Here is a 13731-nt window from a genome sequence, read left to right on the forward strand (position 1 = left end):
TTATGAGGGTGGGTGGGAGGGATCGGGGGCTGTGGGTTCTGAGGCCGCTGGGGAAGGGTCTTCTTTGGGCGCAGGGGTGCTCTGAGATGGTGGTTCCAGCACAGAGGGCAAGGAAATGCCGGCAGACTGAGGGGCTTCAAGTGGGAGCGGCTGCCAGTGCTTCCTCGGAGACCCCATTTCTTCGTCCAGGTCACTGGGAGGAGAGAAAGCGGGGTGGCTGTGATTTTTATTTTTTGATTTTTATTTTTTGATTTTAATTTTTTGAGACAGCGAAGAGAATGGGTGCGCCAGGGCCTCTAGCCACTGCAAACAAATTCCAGACACACGCATCGCCATGTACATCTATCTGGCTTACGTGGAACCTGGGTCCTCGGGCTTCTCAGGCAAGCGCCTTGACCACTAAGCCATCTCTCCAGCCCCCTCGGTTTTCACAGGTGCGTGCCTGCCCCTGCTGGTGCCCCATCTGCTTAGGTCCAGCTCCTGTTACCTCTCATCTTGGCTGCAGCCCGCAGGGCATGCCAGCCCACAGCTGTAGGTATCTTCTGATTTTAGGCTGAGGCCGAGAGGCAAGTGGGCATCGGGTTGCCCAAGGCCATGTAGCCAGAAGGGCAGAACCGCTAGGTGAGGGACCTTAACCCTCACTCCTGCTGAAGTTTCAGTGGTGGCCCCCGCCCCAAATTCATCCAGTTTTTAAGATTTTTTTTTTTAATTTTTATTTGACAGAGAAAGAGGGAGAGAGAGAGAATGGGCATGCCAAGACCTCCAGCTACTGCAAACGAACTCCAGACGTGTGCGCCCCCTTGTGCATATGGCTAACATGGGTCCTGGGGAAATTGAACCTGGGTCCTTTGGCTTTGCAGGAAAACGTCTTAAATGCTGAGCCATCCCTCCAGCCCGTTTTTAAGAATTTATTTGTGTGCATGTGCCTCAGGACCCCTTGCTACTGCTACTGTAAACAAATGCCCATTTGACTTTACACAGGTGGCTGAGGAATTGAACCCTGGTCAGCAGGCTTCGCATGCAAGTGCACCTACCCAGACCCTGTGTTTATCTTCACTGGAGCCTCTGACTGAAATCTTTGCCTCCCCTTCAACCACCCACTCATCACCACCTCTGCTGTCCCACTTGCCCTGGAATGTGCCTACAGGACAGTTTTCTTTGCCGTCCTCCCAAGTGGACGGAGATTGTCCTTAAACCCAACTGGCCCAAAGGGCTTGGTTTGGTTTTTTGTTTTGTTCCCCCCACACTCCCCCCACCCCAGGTAGGGTCTCCTCGCTCTAGCCGAGGCGTGACCTGGAATTAACTCTAGTCTCAGGCTGGCCTCGAACTCACTATGATCCTCCTGTATCAGTCTGGGATTACTACCACCCCAGGCCCCAAAGTGCATTTTTGCTGAGGCCCTGGCTGTCACTGGCCCGTGACAGCTAGGCCTCCCTGACACCTTGCCACATCCATCCAGGATGGCGGTGGCTGTTCTTGTGGTGTGGTACCCTCCTCCTCATGCGCGGACCCCCATAACTGCCCTTTCCCTCCTGGTGCTCTCCATTTCAGCTTCCATTCAGACATCCTTTTCAGCCTTCGCGGAGGTTCATCCCAAAATTCTCCCCTGGCCACGGTCCGCTCTCGGAGCCTCTCCTGGCCTGCCATCTTTCGCCCCAGGCCACTGCCCCCACACCTAACACCTCTCTAGGACATCACATCTGGACCGCACCCCCCCACCCAGGGGCCTTAGCTCCTTGTCTTCAAGCACCCTCAGCTCAGTGATTGAAAACATCTCAGTCCTCTGCCCTTCCCCAGAGCTGCGCAGAGACGGCCTTCGGACCTTGAATCCTATTCGTGCCTACCACACGTGTCAGCGAAAACCATGTCACAGCACTCAGGAGGCTGAGGCAGAAGGATTAGCACAAGTTCTAGGCTAGCCCGATCTACAAAGTGAATTCCAGAACAACCTGGGCTACAGTGATGAGACCCTTTCTCAAAAGACAAAGTAGCCTCAGGGTGGCCTCGAACTCAAAGTGTGTGCACACGCCTTTAGTCCCAGCACTCGGGAGGCAGAGGTAGAAGGATCACTGTGAATTCGAGGCCACCCTGAGACGATATAGTGAATTCCAGGTTAGCCTGGGCTGGAGTGAGACCATACCTCGAAAACAAAAACAAAAGTCCTCGTGAACCAAGCACATTAAGGTTTTCAGCATCACCCGGAAGTCCGTTAGTCTCCCCATAGCAGCCCCCACCACCCACTTTTTTACATAGTTTGTTCGTTTGTTTGCAAGAAAGAGGCTGAGAGAGAGGGGGAGAGAATGGGTGCAATACAGCTTCAGCCACTGTAAACAAGCCAGACATAGGCACCACCATGTGCATCTGGCTCACGTGGGTCCTGGGGAATTGAACCTGGGTCCATTGGCTTTGCAGGCAAATGCCTTAGCCGCTAAGCCATCTCTCCAGCCCCCACCACCCACTTCTAACCACTCTCTCTATTCTTTCAGCAGTGCCCTAGCCTCCTCCCCAGATAACGGAAGCCGCCAGGCTAAAGCAGGCTTGACTGTTCTCAGAGGCATCTCCTTTCTTCCCTTCTGCCTCAGCAAAGCCTGCTCCTTCCAAGGTCATCTCGCTGCCTCATCCACCTCCTGACCAGTCAGTCCCTTCCGTTTCTGCACTTTTTCCCCCAGTACTGAGGATTGACCACAGGACCTTGTGCACGCTAAGCAAGGGCTGTATTGGGACACTACTTCCCCAGCCCTCGGGGCTCTCCTCCACTTCCTAAATGTGCTTCCATGAAGACACATCTCTTGGCGCCATGTCCCCTTACCAGTCACCCTCTGGTACCACTTCACCACCACATTTCTTGTTTGGGAAGCAGGTTATGGTGGTGCATGCTTGTCGTTCTAAACAGTCAGGATGCTGACTGAAGTAGAAGAGTTACAAGTGTGAAGTCCACGTGGGCCACGTTAGAGAGACCGTTATTCAAAATAACTGAAATATTTTTTTAAGTCTGTTTAAAAAAAATAAAACAGGGCTGGAGAGATGGCTTAGCGGTTAAGCGCTTGCCTGTGAAGCCTAAGGACCCCGGTTCGAGGCTCAGTTCCCCAGGTCCCACGTTAGCCAGATGCACAAGGGGGCGCACACGTCTGGAGTTCGTTTGCAGAGGCTGGAAGCCCTGGCGTGCCCATTCTCTCTCTCCCCTCTATCTGTCTTTCTCTCTGTGTCTGTCGCTTTCAAATAAATAAATAAAATAAAAATAAAAATAAATAAAACAACTAACTGGGCTGGAGATGGCCTAGTGGTTAAGGTGCTTGCCTGCGAAGCCTAAGGTCCCAAGTTCTATTCCCCAGGGATCCACATAAGCCAGAAGCACAAGGTGGCACATGAATCTGGAGTTTGTTTCCAGTGGCTGGAGGCCCTGGTGTGCCCATCCTCTCTCACTCTGCCTCCCTCTCTCTCTCTCTCTCTCTGAAATAAATAAATGAAATATAACATTTTAGTTATTTATTTGAGAGAGAGACAGAAAGAGAGAGGGAGAGAATGGGTGTGCCAGGGCCTCCAGCCACTGCAAACGAACTCTAGATACATGTGCCCCTTGTGCATCTGGCTTAACTTGGGTCGTGGAGATTAGAACCAGGATCCTTTGGCTTTGCAGGCAAATGCCTTAACCACTAAGCCATCTCTCCAGCCCCATGAAAGTTCTATTTAAAAAGGGGGGGCTGGAGAGATGGCTTAGCAGTTATACATTTGTTTGTGAAGCCTAAGAACCCCGGTTCAAAGCTCAATTCCCCAGTACCCACATAAGCCAGATGCACAGGGTGGTGTATGCATCTGGAATTCCTTTTCAGTGGCTGAAGGCCTTGGTGTGCCCATTCTCTCTCTCCTCTTTCTCTCTCTGTCTATCTGTTGCTCTCAAATAAATAAAAGTAAACAAAAAAAAATTTTTAAGCTTTTTTTTTTTGTTTGTTTGTTTCTTGAGGTAGGGTCTCCACTCTAGCCTAGGCTGACCTGGAATTCACTATGTTGTCTCAGTCCCTTGTTTGTTTTTTTTTAATATTTATATATTCATTTACATTTATTTAGAGAGCAAGAGGCAGATGGAGAGAATGGGACCACCAGAGCCTCCAGCCAGTGCAAAGGAACTCTAGACGCATGCACCACCTTGTGTGCATGTGTGACCTTACACATGTATCACCTATGTTTCTGGCTTACATGGGTCTGGGGAATTGGACATAGGTCCTTAGGCTTCGCAGGCAAGCACCTTAACTGCTAAGTCATCTCTCCAGCCCGTTTTTGTTTGTTTTGTTTTTGTTTTTCGAGGAAGGGTCTTGCTGTCCTAGAATTTGCTATGTAGTCTCAGGATGGCCTCAAACATCTGGCAATCCTTCTACCTTTGCCTCCTGAGTGCTAGGATTAAAGACATGTGCCACCATGCCTGGCTAGGAACAAAATCTTTTTTAAAAGAGACAAATGGGCTGGAGAGATGGCTTAATGGGTAAGGTGCTTGCTTGCAAAACCTGATGGCCCAGATTCGATTCCCCAGTTCCCACATAAAGTTAGATGTATAAAGTGGTGAATGCAGTGGCTGGAGGCCTGGTGTGCCCATTCCCTCTGTCTCCTATGTCTTTCTGCTTGCAAATAAATAAAAATATTTAAATAAAAAAAGAGAAATTTAAAAAGAAGAAAATTAGGCCAGGTTTGGTGGCACACACCTTCAACCCCAGCACTCGGGAAGCTGAGGTAGGAGGATCACCATGAGTTCAAGGCCACCCTGAGACGCCATAGTGGATTCCAGGTCAGCCTGAACTAGAGTGAGACCCTCTCCCAAAAAACCAAAAGAATAAATGAAAGAAAATCATGGCTAGAAGCAGTTAAGGCGCTTGCCCGTGGAGCCTAAGAACTCATGTTCAAAGCTCCAGGTCCCACGTAGCCAGACGCACAGACTCGAGTGCACAATGTCGCACATGAGCACAAGGGGGCGCATGTGTCTGGTTTTGCAGCAGGCTGAAGGTCCTGGCACACACACTTTCTCTGTCCCTCTCTCAAAATAAAAATAATTTTAAAAGAGAGGCTGGGGCTGGAGAGATGGCTTAGTGGTTAAGGCATTTGCCTACAAAGCCAAAGGATCCCGGTTCAACTCTCCAGGACCTACGTAAGCCAGATGTACAAGAGGGCGCATGCCTCTGGAGTTCATTTGCAGTGGCTGGAGGCCTTGGCGTGCCCATTCTCCCTCCCTCCCTCCCTCTCTCTCTCTCTCTCTCTCTTTCCCTCTTTCTCTCTCAAAAAAATGAATGAATAAATAAGTTAATAAAATTTTAAAAAGAGAGGCTCGAGAGATGGCTTAGCAATTAAGGTGCGACCCGTGTTTGCCTCTCTAGGTCCTTCGTAAGCCAAGATGTACAAGGTGACGGTGCCACAGCACACAAGGCTGCACATGTGCACAGGGTGGTCAACATGTCTGGAGTTTGGCTGCAGTGGCTGGTGGTCCTGACCCACCAATTCTCTCTCTCTCTCTCTCTCTCTCTCTCTCTCTCACACACACACACACACACACATAAAATTTTACAAAAAAGGGAAAGAGGCCAACGTAAACTGGGTGTGTTAATTCATGCCTATAAAGCCAACGCTCAGGAAGCTGAAGCAGGAGGATTGCTGGGAGTTCAAGCCAGGCCTGGCTAGAGCGAGACCCTGTCTCAAAACAAACAAGGGCTGGAGAGGCGGTTTAGCAGTTAAGGCACTTGCTGGCAATGCCAAAGGACCTCGGTTCGATTCCCCAGTACCCACGTAAGCCAGATGCACAACGTGCCACACGCATCTGGAGTTCATTTGCATTGGCTGGAAGCCCTGGAGTGCCCATCCCCTCTTTTTTTGTTTTCTCTCTCTCTCCCCCTTTCCCTCTCTTAAATAAATAAAAATAATAATTTTAAAAAAAGCAAATTTGAGCTAGGCCAAGTGGTGCATATCTTTAATCCCAACACTGGGGAGGCTGAGGTAGGAGGATTATGGTGAGTTCGAGGCCAGCCTGGACTACAGAGTGAGTTCCAGGTCAGCCTGCTTCAAAGAAAAAAGAATACAGACGTGAACATACATCCCTTAATAGCCTAAGAGCTTCGGCCTCCGGTGAGGTCTTTTGTCTCTCCTCACCATGACTTCCAACCCCATCTCCCGCTCCTGGGTCCCCACCCTGATACATACACTTGGGCTCTGTTTACCTTCCTGAATGCTTCGCATTCTCCAAACTCACACAGGCCAGCCCCTGGCATGCTTTCTTCCGCTTAGCCCAAGCAAACCACCAGGCGGTCACAAACCCGGGCTCATTTATACACTCCCTTCCCAGGAGGGTGTCACTCTTTGGCTGGGTGCTCGGCACAGGGTGCCATTTTCCTCCCGGCACGCCGTGAGCTTTTGCAGGCAGGAGCGCAGACACAACATGCCTCCGTCCCCCCATCCCACCCCCACCCCCGTTCTCCCTGTACCCTCGGTGCTCTCGGTCTCCAGTCCCTGCGGAGCTCCGGGCACCCAGAAAGCCTGTGATGTGACGGAGTGACAGGACATGCCCCAGCTTTAACTGCTCACCTGGACTGGGAGCTGGCCTCCTCGGACGGGCTCGGTGTTTCCTGCAGCCCTCGTTGCAGTATCTGCTGCTGCCGCGGCCCGGGGTCCCTCCTCGGAGCTGCAGCCGGCCCCTCCTCGTCACTCGAGTCCCTGGAGAAGTCCCTCATCTCAGTGTCCCACAGATGTGGGGAGGCGGGGACGCTCTACCCACTGCCCCCCAGACTCCAGCCTCCCCTGTCAGTGAAAGAGGAGACTCACAGCTCTGGGTCCAGGTCCCCCTGGACGGAGAGGGGAGAGGCACACAGGGAGCATGAGTTTCCCAGCAGTCGGAAGCAGGTGCGACAGTACAGACCTGGAAGAGGCCAGGCCAGGGGCCGGGAGGGGACCTGAGTTGACCCACCCACTTCCCGAGCTCGGATTCTGGCCTCGGCCTCGCTGTCCCACCCCTAAAGGACCTTCCCTGTCCAGTGAGCACACCAGGTAATTGGCACACCCTGGAGAACCAAGGAGAGCCTAAGGGCATGAGCTCTCGGATGGGCTCCATGTAAATGAAGTGTGCAAAACAATGAAGGGTCAAAAGCCGGGCATGGTGGCGCACGCCTTTAATCCCAGCACTTGGGAGGCAGAGGTGGGAGGATCGCCATGAGTTCGAGGCCAGCTTGAGACTCCATAGTGAATTCCAGGTCAGCCTGAGCTAGAATAAGACCCTACCTCAAAAAGAAAAAATAACAAAATAAATAAAGAACAAAGGGGTATAGAAGGTGAGATACAGAATTCTATAAAGGAAAGACCACAGTTGATTGTCATATGCAAAGATAACAAGTCCTGTAGGACAGGCAAACTCTCTGAGGTGCAGGGGGTGGGTGTCTCACCTGGGCAGCCTGGGGTACTGCAGGGCACAAGGTTTTCCATGTACGCTCTGTCTTCAGGCTGCCCACAGCCCAGGCAGTAGGCCTGATGCTGCCAGAATGGCTTGAGCCATGGACTCAGACAAGGACACCTGGAGAGAGAGGTGACGGACGCAGCGTCTAGCTAGCCTGCGTCCTCCCACGTGCCAGCAACCTCCACGTCTTCCCTGCAGTCTGACTTCGCTCCTTCTCACTGCAGCGACAGCTTAGCCATTGCCCTGTTCTGCTCCCCCTCCCTCTCTCCCTCCACCCCTCATTTTTAGTAGTTTATTTATTTACCTGATAAAAAGAGACAGTGAGAGAAAGAGAGAGAGAGAGAGAGAGAGAGAGAGAATGGGCGCACTAGGGCCTCTAGCCGCTGCAAATGAACTCCAGATACATGCGCCTCCGTGTGTATCTGATTTACGTGGGTACTGGGGAAGTGAGCCAGGGTCCTTAGGCTTCGCAGGTGTCTTAACTGCTAAGCCACCTCTCTAGCCCTTGCCCCTCACTTTTAAAAAAATTAATTTATTTACTTGAGAGAGAAACTGGGTATGCCAGGGCTTTCAGCCACTGCAAACAAACACCAGACGCATGCACTACCTTGTTCATCTAGCCTATGTGGATCCTGAGGAATCAAACCTAGATCTTTTGGCTTTGCGTGCAAGCACCTTAACCACTAAGGGATCTCTCCAGCTCCTCCCTGCCTTTTTTTTTCCCCTTTTTTCGATATTTTGAAGTAAGGTCTCTCTTTCTTGCCCAGGCTGACCTGGAATTCACTATGGAGTCTCAGGGTGGCCCTGAAATCTCAGAGATCCTCTTACCTCTGCCTCCCAAGTGCTGGGATTAAAGGGGGTTGCCACCACAACCAGCTGCCCCCTTTTTTATTTATAGCCCCTACTTTAAAAAATTATTAAAACAAAGCAATAAAAAGAAAAACAATTATTTATTTACTTAGTTATTTGCAAGCAGAGAGAGATAGACAGAAGATAGACTGGGCCCACTAGGGCCTCTAGCCACTGCAAACAAACTCCAGATGCATGCACCTCTTTGTGCATCTGGCTTTACATGAGCACTGGGAAACTGAACCCTGGTCAGGGCTTTGCAGGTAAGTGCCTTAATTGCTGAGCCATTTCTCCAGCCCCTACTTTTTTGTTTTTTGAGATAGGGTCTCACTCTAGCCTAGGCTGACCTGGAACTTGCTCTGTAGTCCCAGGCTGGCCTGGAACTCACAGAGATCCTCCTACCTCTGCCATCCAGGTGTTGGGATTAAACGTGTGCACACCAGGCCCAGCTCACGCCTCACTTTAAAAACAAAAAATTATTTATTTATGATAGAGAGAGAGGGAGAGGGAAGGAGAGAATGGGCACGCCAGGACCTGTACCACTGCAAATGAATCCCAGATGCATGTGCCACCTTGTGCATCTGGCTTACGTGGGTCCTGGGGAATCAAACCTTGGTCCTTAGGCTTCACAGGCAAGTGCCTTAACAGTCAAGCCATCTCTCCAGCCCATCACCGCTCACTTTCAAGAACTCTCATTGCTGATTCTCCCTCTCAAGCCTGGAACAGCACCCAATGGCCATCGCTGCCACCAAACCTCTTGTTCCTCGGCAAGGGCCCGTGATCTGCCCTGACCTCGGGTTCCTTTCCCATCCACTCTCACCGCGCCTCTTTACGGGAACACTGTGGGCTCACCGGATGGCTAGCGCCTGGACGACACTCGGCTGGCCCTGGTCAGCTGCTCGGCGCCTCACTGATCTTTTCAGTGCTGCCAGCAGGCCGGCTCGCCGACTCAAAAGTGTGTTGTAGAGATAGGCGATCCTCTCCTGGGGAGGCGGGGTCAGGGTTGGGGGCCTGCTCCATCTCGTGTCCCCCCCCATCTTCCGTGAGTGTCCTCCGCACCCCTCCCCACTCCTTGCCTGTCTGTCCTTCTGGCTCCTATGAAGCCCTTGAGCCTTTGAGACTTTGCTCAATGCCTTTTCCTCCAGACAGCCTTCTGGACCCTCCCCCCCACCCCCAGGTGACATAATTCACTCCTTTCTCTGGGTTTTCACAGCCCTTTATTCATTTCTCTCTCTCTCTCTCCTTTTTTTTTTTTTTTAATTTGACTTTTCAAGATAGGGTCTCACTCTAGCTCAGGCTGACCTGGAATTCACCATGTAGTCTCAGGCTGGCTTCAAACTCACAGCGATCCTCCTACCTCTGCTTCCCAAGTGCTAGGATTAAAGCCGTGCACGCCAAGATGCCTGGCTAAAAATTTTTTGACAACATTTTTTTTTTGTTCATTCTTATTTATTTATTTGAGAGCAACAGAGAGAGAGAGAGAGAGAGAGGCAGATAGAGAGAGAATGGGCACGCTTGGGCCTCCAGCCACTGCAAACAAACTCCACATGTGTGCGCCCCCTTGTGCATCTGGCTAACGTGGGCCCTGGGGAATCGAGCCTCGAACTGGGGTCCTAAGGCTTCACAGGCAAGCACTTAACCGCAAAGCCATCTCTCCAGCCTTTTTTTTTTTTTTTTTTTTTAATGGTTTTATAGCTGGGCATGGTGGCACACACCTTTAATCCCAATACTCGGGAAGCAGAGGTAGGAGGATCGCCCTGAGTTCAAGGCCATTCCAAAAGTACAGAGTGAATTCCAGGTCAGTCTGGACTAGAGTAAGACCCTAGCTCTAAAAACAAAACAACAACAACAACAAAAAAGATATTGAAAGTCGGGCATGGTGGCACATGCCTTTAATCCCAGCACTTGGAAGGCAGAGGTAGGATTGCTGTGAATTCAAGGCCAGCCTGAGCCTACAGAGTGGATTCCAGTTCAGCCTGGGTGAGGCAGGGGCAGGGGGAAGAAATTGAAAAACCAAAAAAAAAAAAAAAAAAAGAAAAGAAAAGAAAAGAAATGAAATGAATAGCTGGGTATGGTGGTGCACGCCTTTAATCCCAGCACTTGGAAGGCAGAGGTAGATGGATCACCATTAATTCAAGGCCACCCTGAGACTACACAGTGAGTTCCAGGTAACCCTGGGCTGGAGAGCGAGACCCTACTCCAAGAAACCAAACCAAACAAACCAGAAAGGAGTCATTGCTCCGGGCTCCATCTAGGATTCAGAGCCCTGCATTTCAGGCCATTTGCTTTGGAGTTCTTCAAGAGGAGACAAGGCCGGGGCTGCCGAAGGACTTCGGGAGCTCCAAAGCCAAGGCAGACAGACACCAGCTTAAGCGCCTAGGGCCGGAGCTGTGCTCGCCTCACCTGTTCTCTGGACGGGTAGTAGGAAGCACAGATGACGCGCCGCAGCCTGCTGATATAGTTGCCAAACAGAGTGACAAAGAAGCAGAGGCCGTACATGGTTCCTAGGAGCAGGGCCCACAGCGTGAGCGCACCCCAGCTCCCCTCTGCCTGCCACCCCACCGCAGCCTGGGTCGCTGGGTTCCCGGGGCTCGGAGGCGGTGGGTACCGATGGCGACGTATCCAGTGCTATCTGGTTCTGAGGGACGAAGGCGGCAGCGCCGGGACAATACACTGACGTTGCCTTGTTGTAGGATGTCGAATGCCGACACCAGGTCACGGTAAATATTTCCAGAGTAGCCAGTCCCTTCCACGCTTATGGACACTAGCACAGGGCCTGGCACAACGACAAGGTGTGAAGGACAGTGAGAGCAGTGACCATGTCTCCCACTTAGGAACGAGCCCACCTTCTAGAGGGTAGAAAGTAAAACCAGGGCCAGTCGTGGCGGCGCACGCCTTTAATCCCAGCACTCGGGAGGCAGAGGTAGGAGGATCGCCGTGAGTTCAAGGCCACCCTGAGACTACAGAGTGAATTTCCAGTCAGCCTGGGCCAGAGCCAGACCCTACCTTGAAATAAACAAACAGAAAAGTGGAGCCAGGGCTGTTGGGATGGCTTAGCAGTTAAGGCACTTGCCTGTAAAGTCAAAGGACCCAGGTTCGAGTCCCCAGAACCCACGTAAGCCAGATGCACAAGATGGCACATGCATCTGGAGTTCGTTTGCAGTGGCTGGAGGCCCTGTTGTGCCCATTCTCCCTCTGTTTGTCTCTCTTCTATTTCTCTCTCTTTGCTTGCAAATTAATAAATAAGATTTAAAAGATACTTTGAAAAAGTGGAGTCAAGTATGGACTACACTGTCCGCCAAAGGTACCCTCCAAGTGCCACCAGGCTTGGCACTGACTGTGTGCTAATTTTTTGTTTTGTTTTGTTTTGTTTTTCGAGGTAGGGTCTCACTCTGGTCCAGGCTGACCTGGAATTCACTATGGAGTCTCGGTGTGGCCTTGAACTCACGGCGATCCTCCTACCTCTGCCTCCCGAGTGCTGGGACGAAAGGCGTGCGCCACCACGCTGGCTCTCTTTCTTTTTGTTTTTGGAGACAAGGCTTCACTATACAGTCTATACAGATCTAGAACTCTCAGTCCTCCTGCCTCAGCCCCGCACGTTCTGGGACTACAAGTGTATACCTCCGTGCTTGGGTTTGTTGTTTTTCTTGGTTTTTGATGTTTCTCTTTTTCTCTTTTGTTTTTGGTCTCTCTCTGCGTACGCGTGTTCATGTGCGTGAGTAAGGGCGCACCCATGTCACGGTGCTCACCTGACGGTCAGGGACAAGGTCAAGGGTTAGCCCTTATCTTCTTCTACCCGGTTGGAAGCAGGGTCTCTGGCTGCTCACCACTGCATTTGCCCGGCAAGCTGACCCATGCACTTCCAGGAGACTGTCCTGCCTCGCGTCCTCGGACTGTGGGCACAGCGGGATGGCGTCATAGACGCTTGCCCCACAGCACCCAGCACGCGCCACCTGCATGGCAAGTACGTTATCCGCTGAGCCATCTCCCCAACTCGTCCTCTCTCTTCTTTCCTTCTCCTCCTCTCTTTCTTTTTTCTCTATCTGCCTCTCTCTCAAATAAATGTAAATATTTATTTATTTGAGAGAGAGAAAGAAGCAGAGAGAGAGAGAGAGAGAGAGAGAGGCAGAGAGATAGAGAGAGAATGGGTACACCAGGGCCTCTAACCACTGCAAACAAACTCCAAACACATACACCCCTTTGTGCATCTGGTTTACATGGGACCTGGACAATCAAGCCTGGGTTCTTAGGCTTTGCAGGCAAATGCCTTAAATGCCATCTGTCTCTCCAGCCCCCAAGTTACTTTCTTAAAGTCATTGTTTGATAAGGACAGGGCTGGGATTTTTTTTCTTTTTTTTTTTTTTAAGGTAGGTTTTACTCTAGCCTAGACTGACCTGGAATTCACTTCACTATGTAGTCTCAGGCTGGCCTAAACTCACAGCGATCCTTCTGCCTCTGCTTCCTAAGTTCTGGGGTTAAAGGCATGCGCCACCTTGCCGGGTTCTTGGGTTTTTTGTTGTTGTTGTTTGGTTGGTTTTTCAAGGTAGGGTCTCACTCTGGCTCATGCCAACCTGCAATTCACTATGTAGTCTCATGGTGATCTTGAGCTCATGGCAATCCTACCACCTCTGCCTCCCAAGTGCTGGGATTAAAGGAGTGCGCCACCATGCCGGGCCCTCATTTTTATTTTTTGAGGTAGGGTCTCGCTCTAGCCCAGGCTGACCTGGAATTCACTCTGTCGTCTCAGGCTGGCCTCACACATGCATGGTGATGACCTTGACCTGGATACCAGGCAGAGGCTAGAGCTGGGTGGATGGCAGGGAGATGGATATGGGAAGGAGGGGATGCGTGAGACTGGCACTCACTGCGGGCAACAATCTCCCCCTGTAGATGGTAGCGGGCCAGGTCCAGCACCCAGAAGACAGCATAGTCCAGGAAGACCAGGAGCAGCACCACGAGGAGGTGGCGGGCAAGGTTGAAGGTCTCCAGCACGTAAAAAATCTGTTCCCATTCGGACAGGAAGATGGACCCTAAGGGGATAGGTGGTCAGGAGTGTGCCCCAATTCTTTTATCCGTGGACCCTCGATTATTATTTGCAACCAGAAGCCAGGCATGGTGGCGCACACCTTTAATCCCAGCACTCGGGAGGCAGAGGTAGAATGGTCACTGTGAGTTCGAGGCCACCCTGAGACTATATAGTGAATTCCAGGTCAGCCTGAGCTACAGTGAGACCCTACCTCGAAAAACCAAATTTAAAAAATAAATAAATAAATAAAAAGACACTACTATTTGCAATGAGGGGGAAGAGTCAGACACAAAGAGGGAATGGGCTCACCAGGGCCTCCAGCCACTTCCAATAAATTCCAGATGCATGCGCCACTTTGCCTATGCGGCTTTATGCGTTACTGGGGAATTGAACCGAGCGAGGTCATTAAGGCTTCGCAGGCAAGGACCTTAACCGC

The 13731-nt window shown here is 51.2% G+C and overlaps 1 protein-coding gene across 1 annotated transcript in view; it reads right to left on the minus strand.

Moving 5' to 3' along the window:
- Dcst2 (DC-STAMP domain containing 2) overlaps positions 1-13731 on the minus strand; it is a 17347-nt gene continuing 3616 nt past the window's right edge. The window contains exons 8-15 of the mRNA XM_004667085.3: positions 13135-13299; positions 10878-11045; positions 10673-10773; positions 9122-9252; positions 7410-7537; positions 6796-6889; positions 6559-6687; positions 1-193 (exon numbers count right to left, since the gene is read on the minus strand). Of these exons, the coding sequence (XP_004667142.3) occupies positions 1-193; positions 6559-6687; positions 6796-6889; positions 7410-7537; positions 9122-9252; positions 10673-10773; positions 10878-11045; positions 13135-13299 (1109 nt within the window). The remainder of the gene's footprint in view (positions 194-6558; positions 6688-6795; positions 6890-7409; positions 7538-9121; positions 9253-10672; positions 10774-10877; positions 11046-13134; positions 13300-13731) is intronic.

The sequence above is a fragment of the Jaculus jaculus genome, chromosome 19 (assembly GCF_020740685.1).
Source record: "Jaculus jaculus isolate mJacJac1 chromosome 19, mJacJac1.mat.Y.cur, whole genome shotgun sequence".
NCBI lineage: Eukaryota > Metazoa > Chordata > Mammalia > Rodentia > Dipodidae > Jaculus > Jaculus jaculus.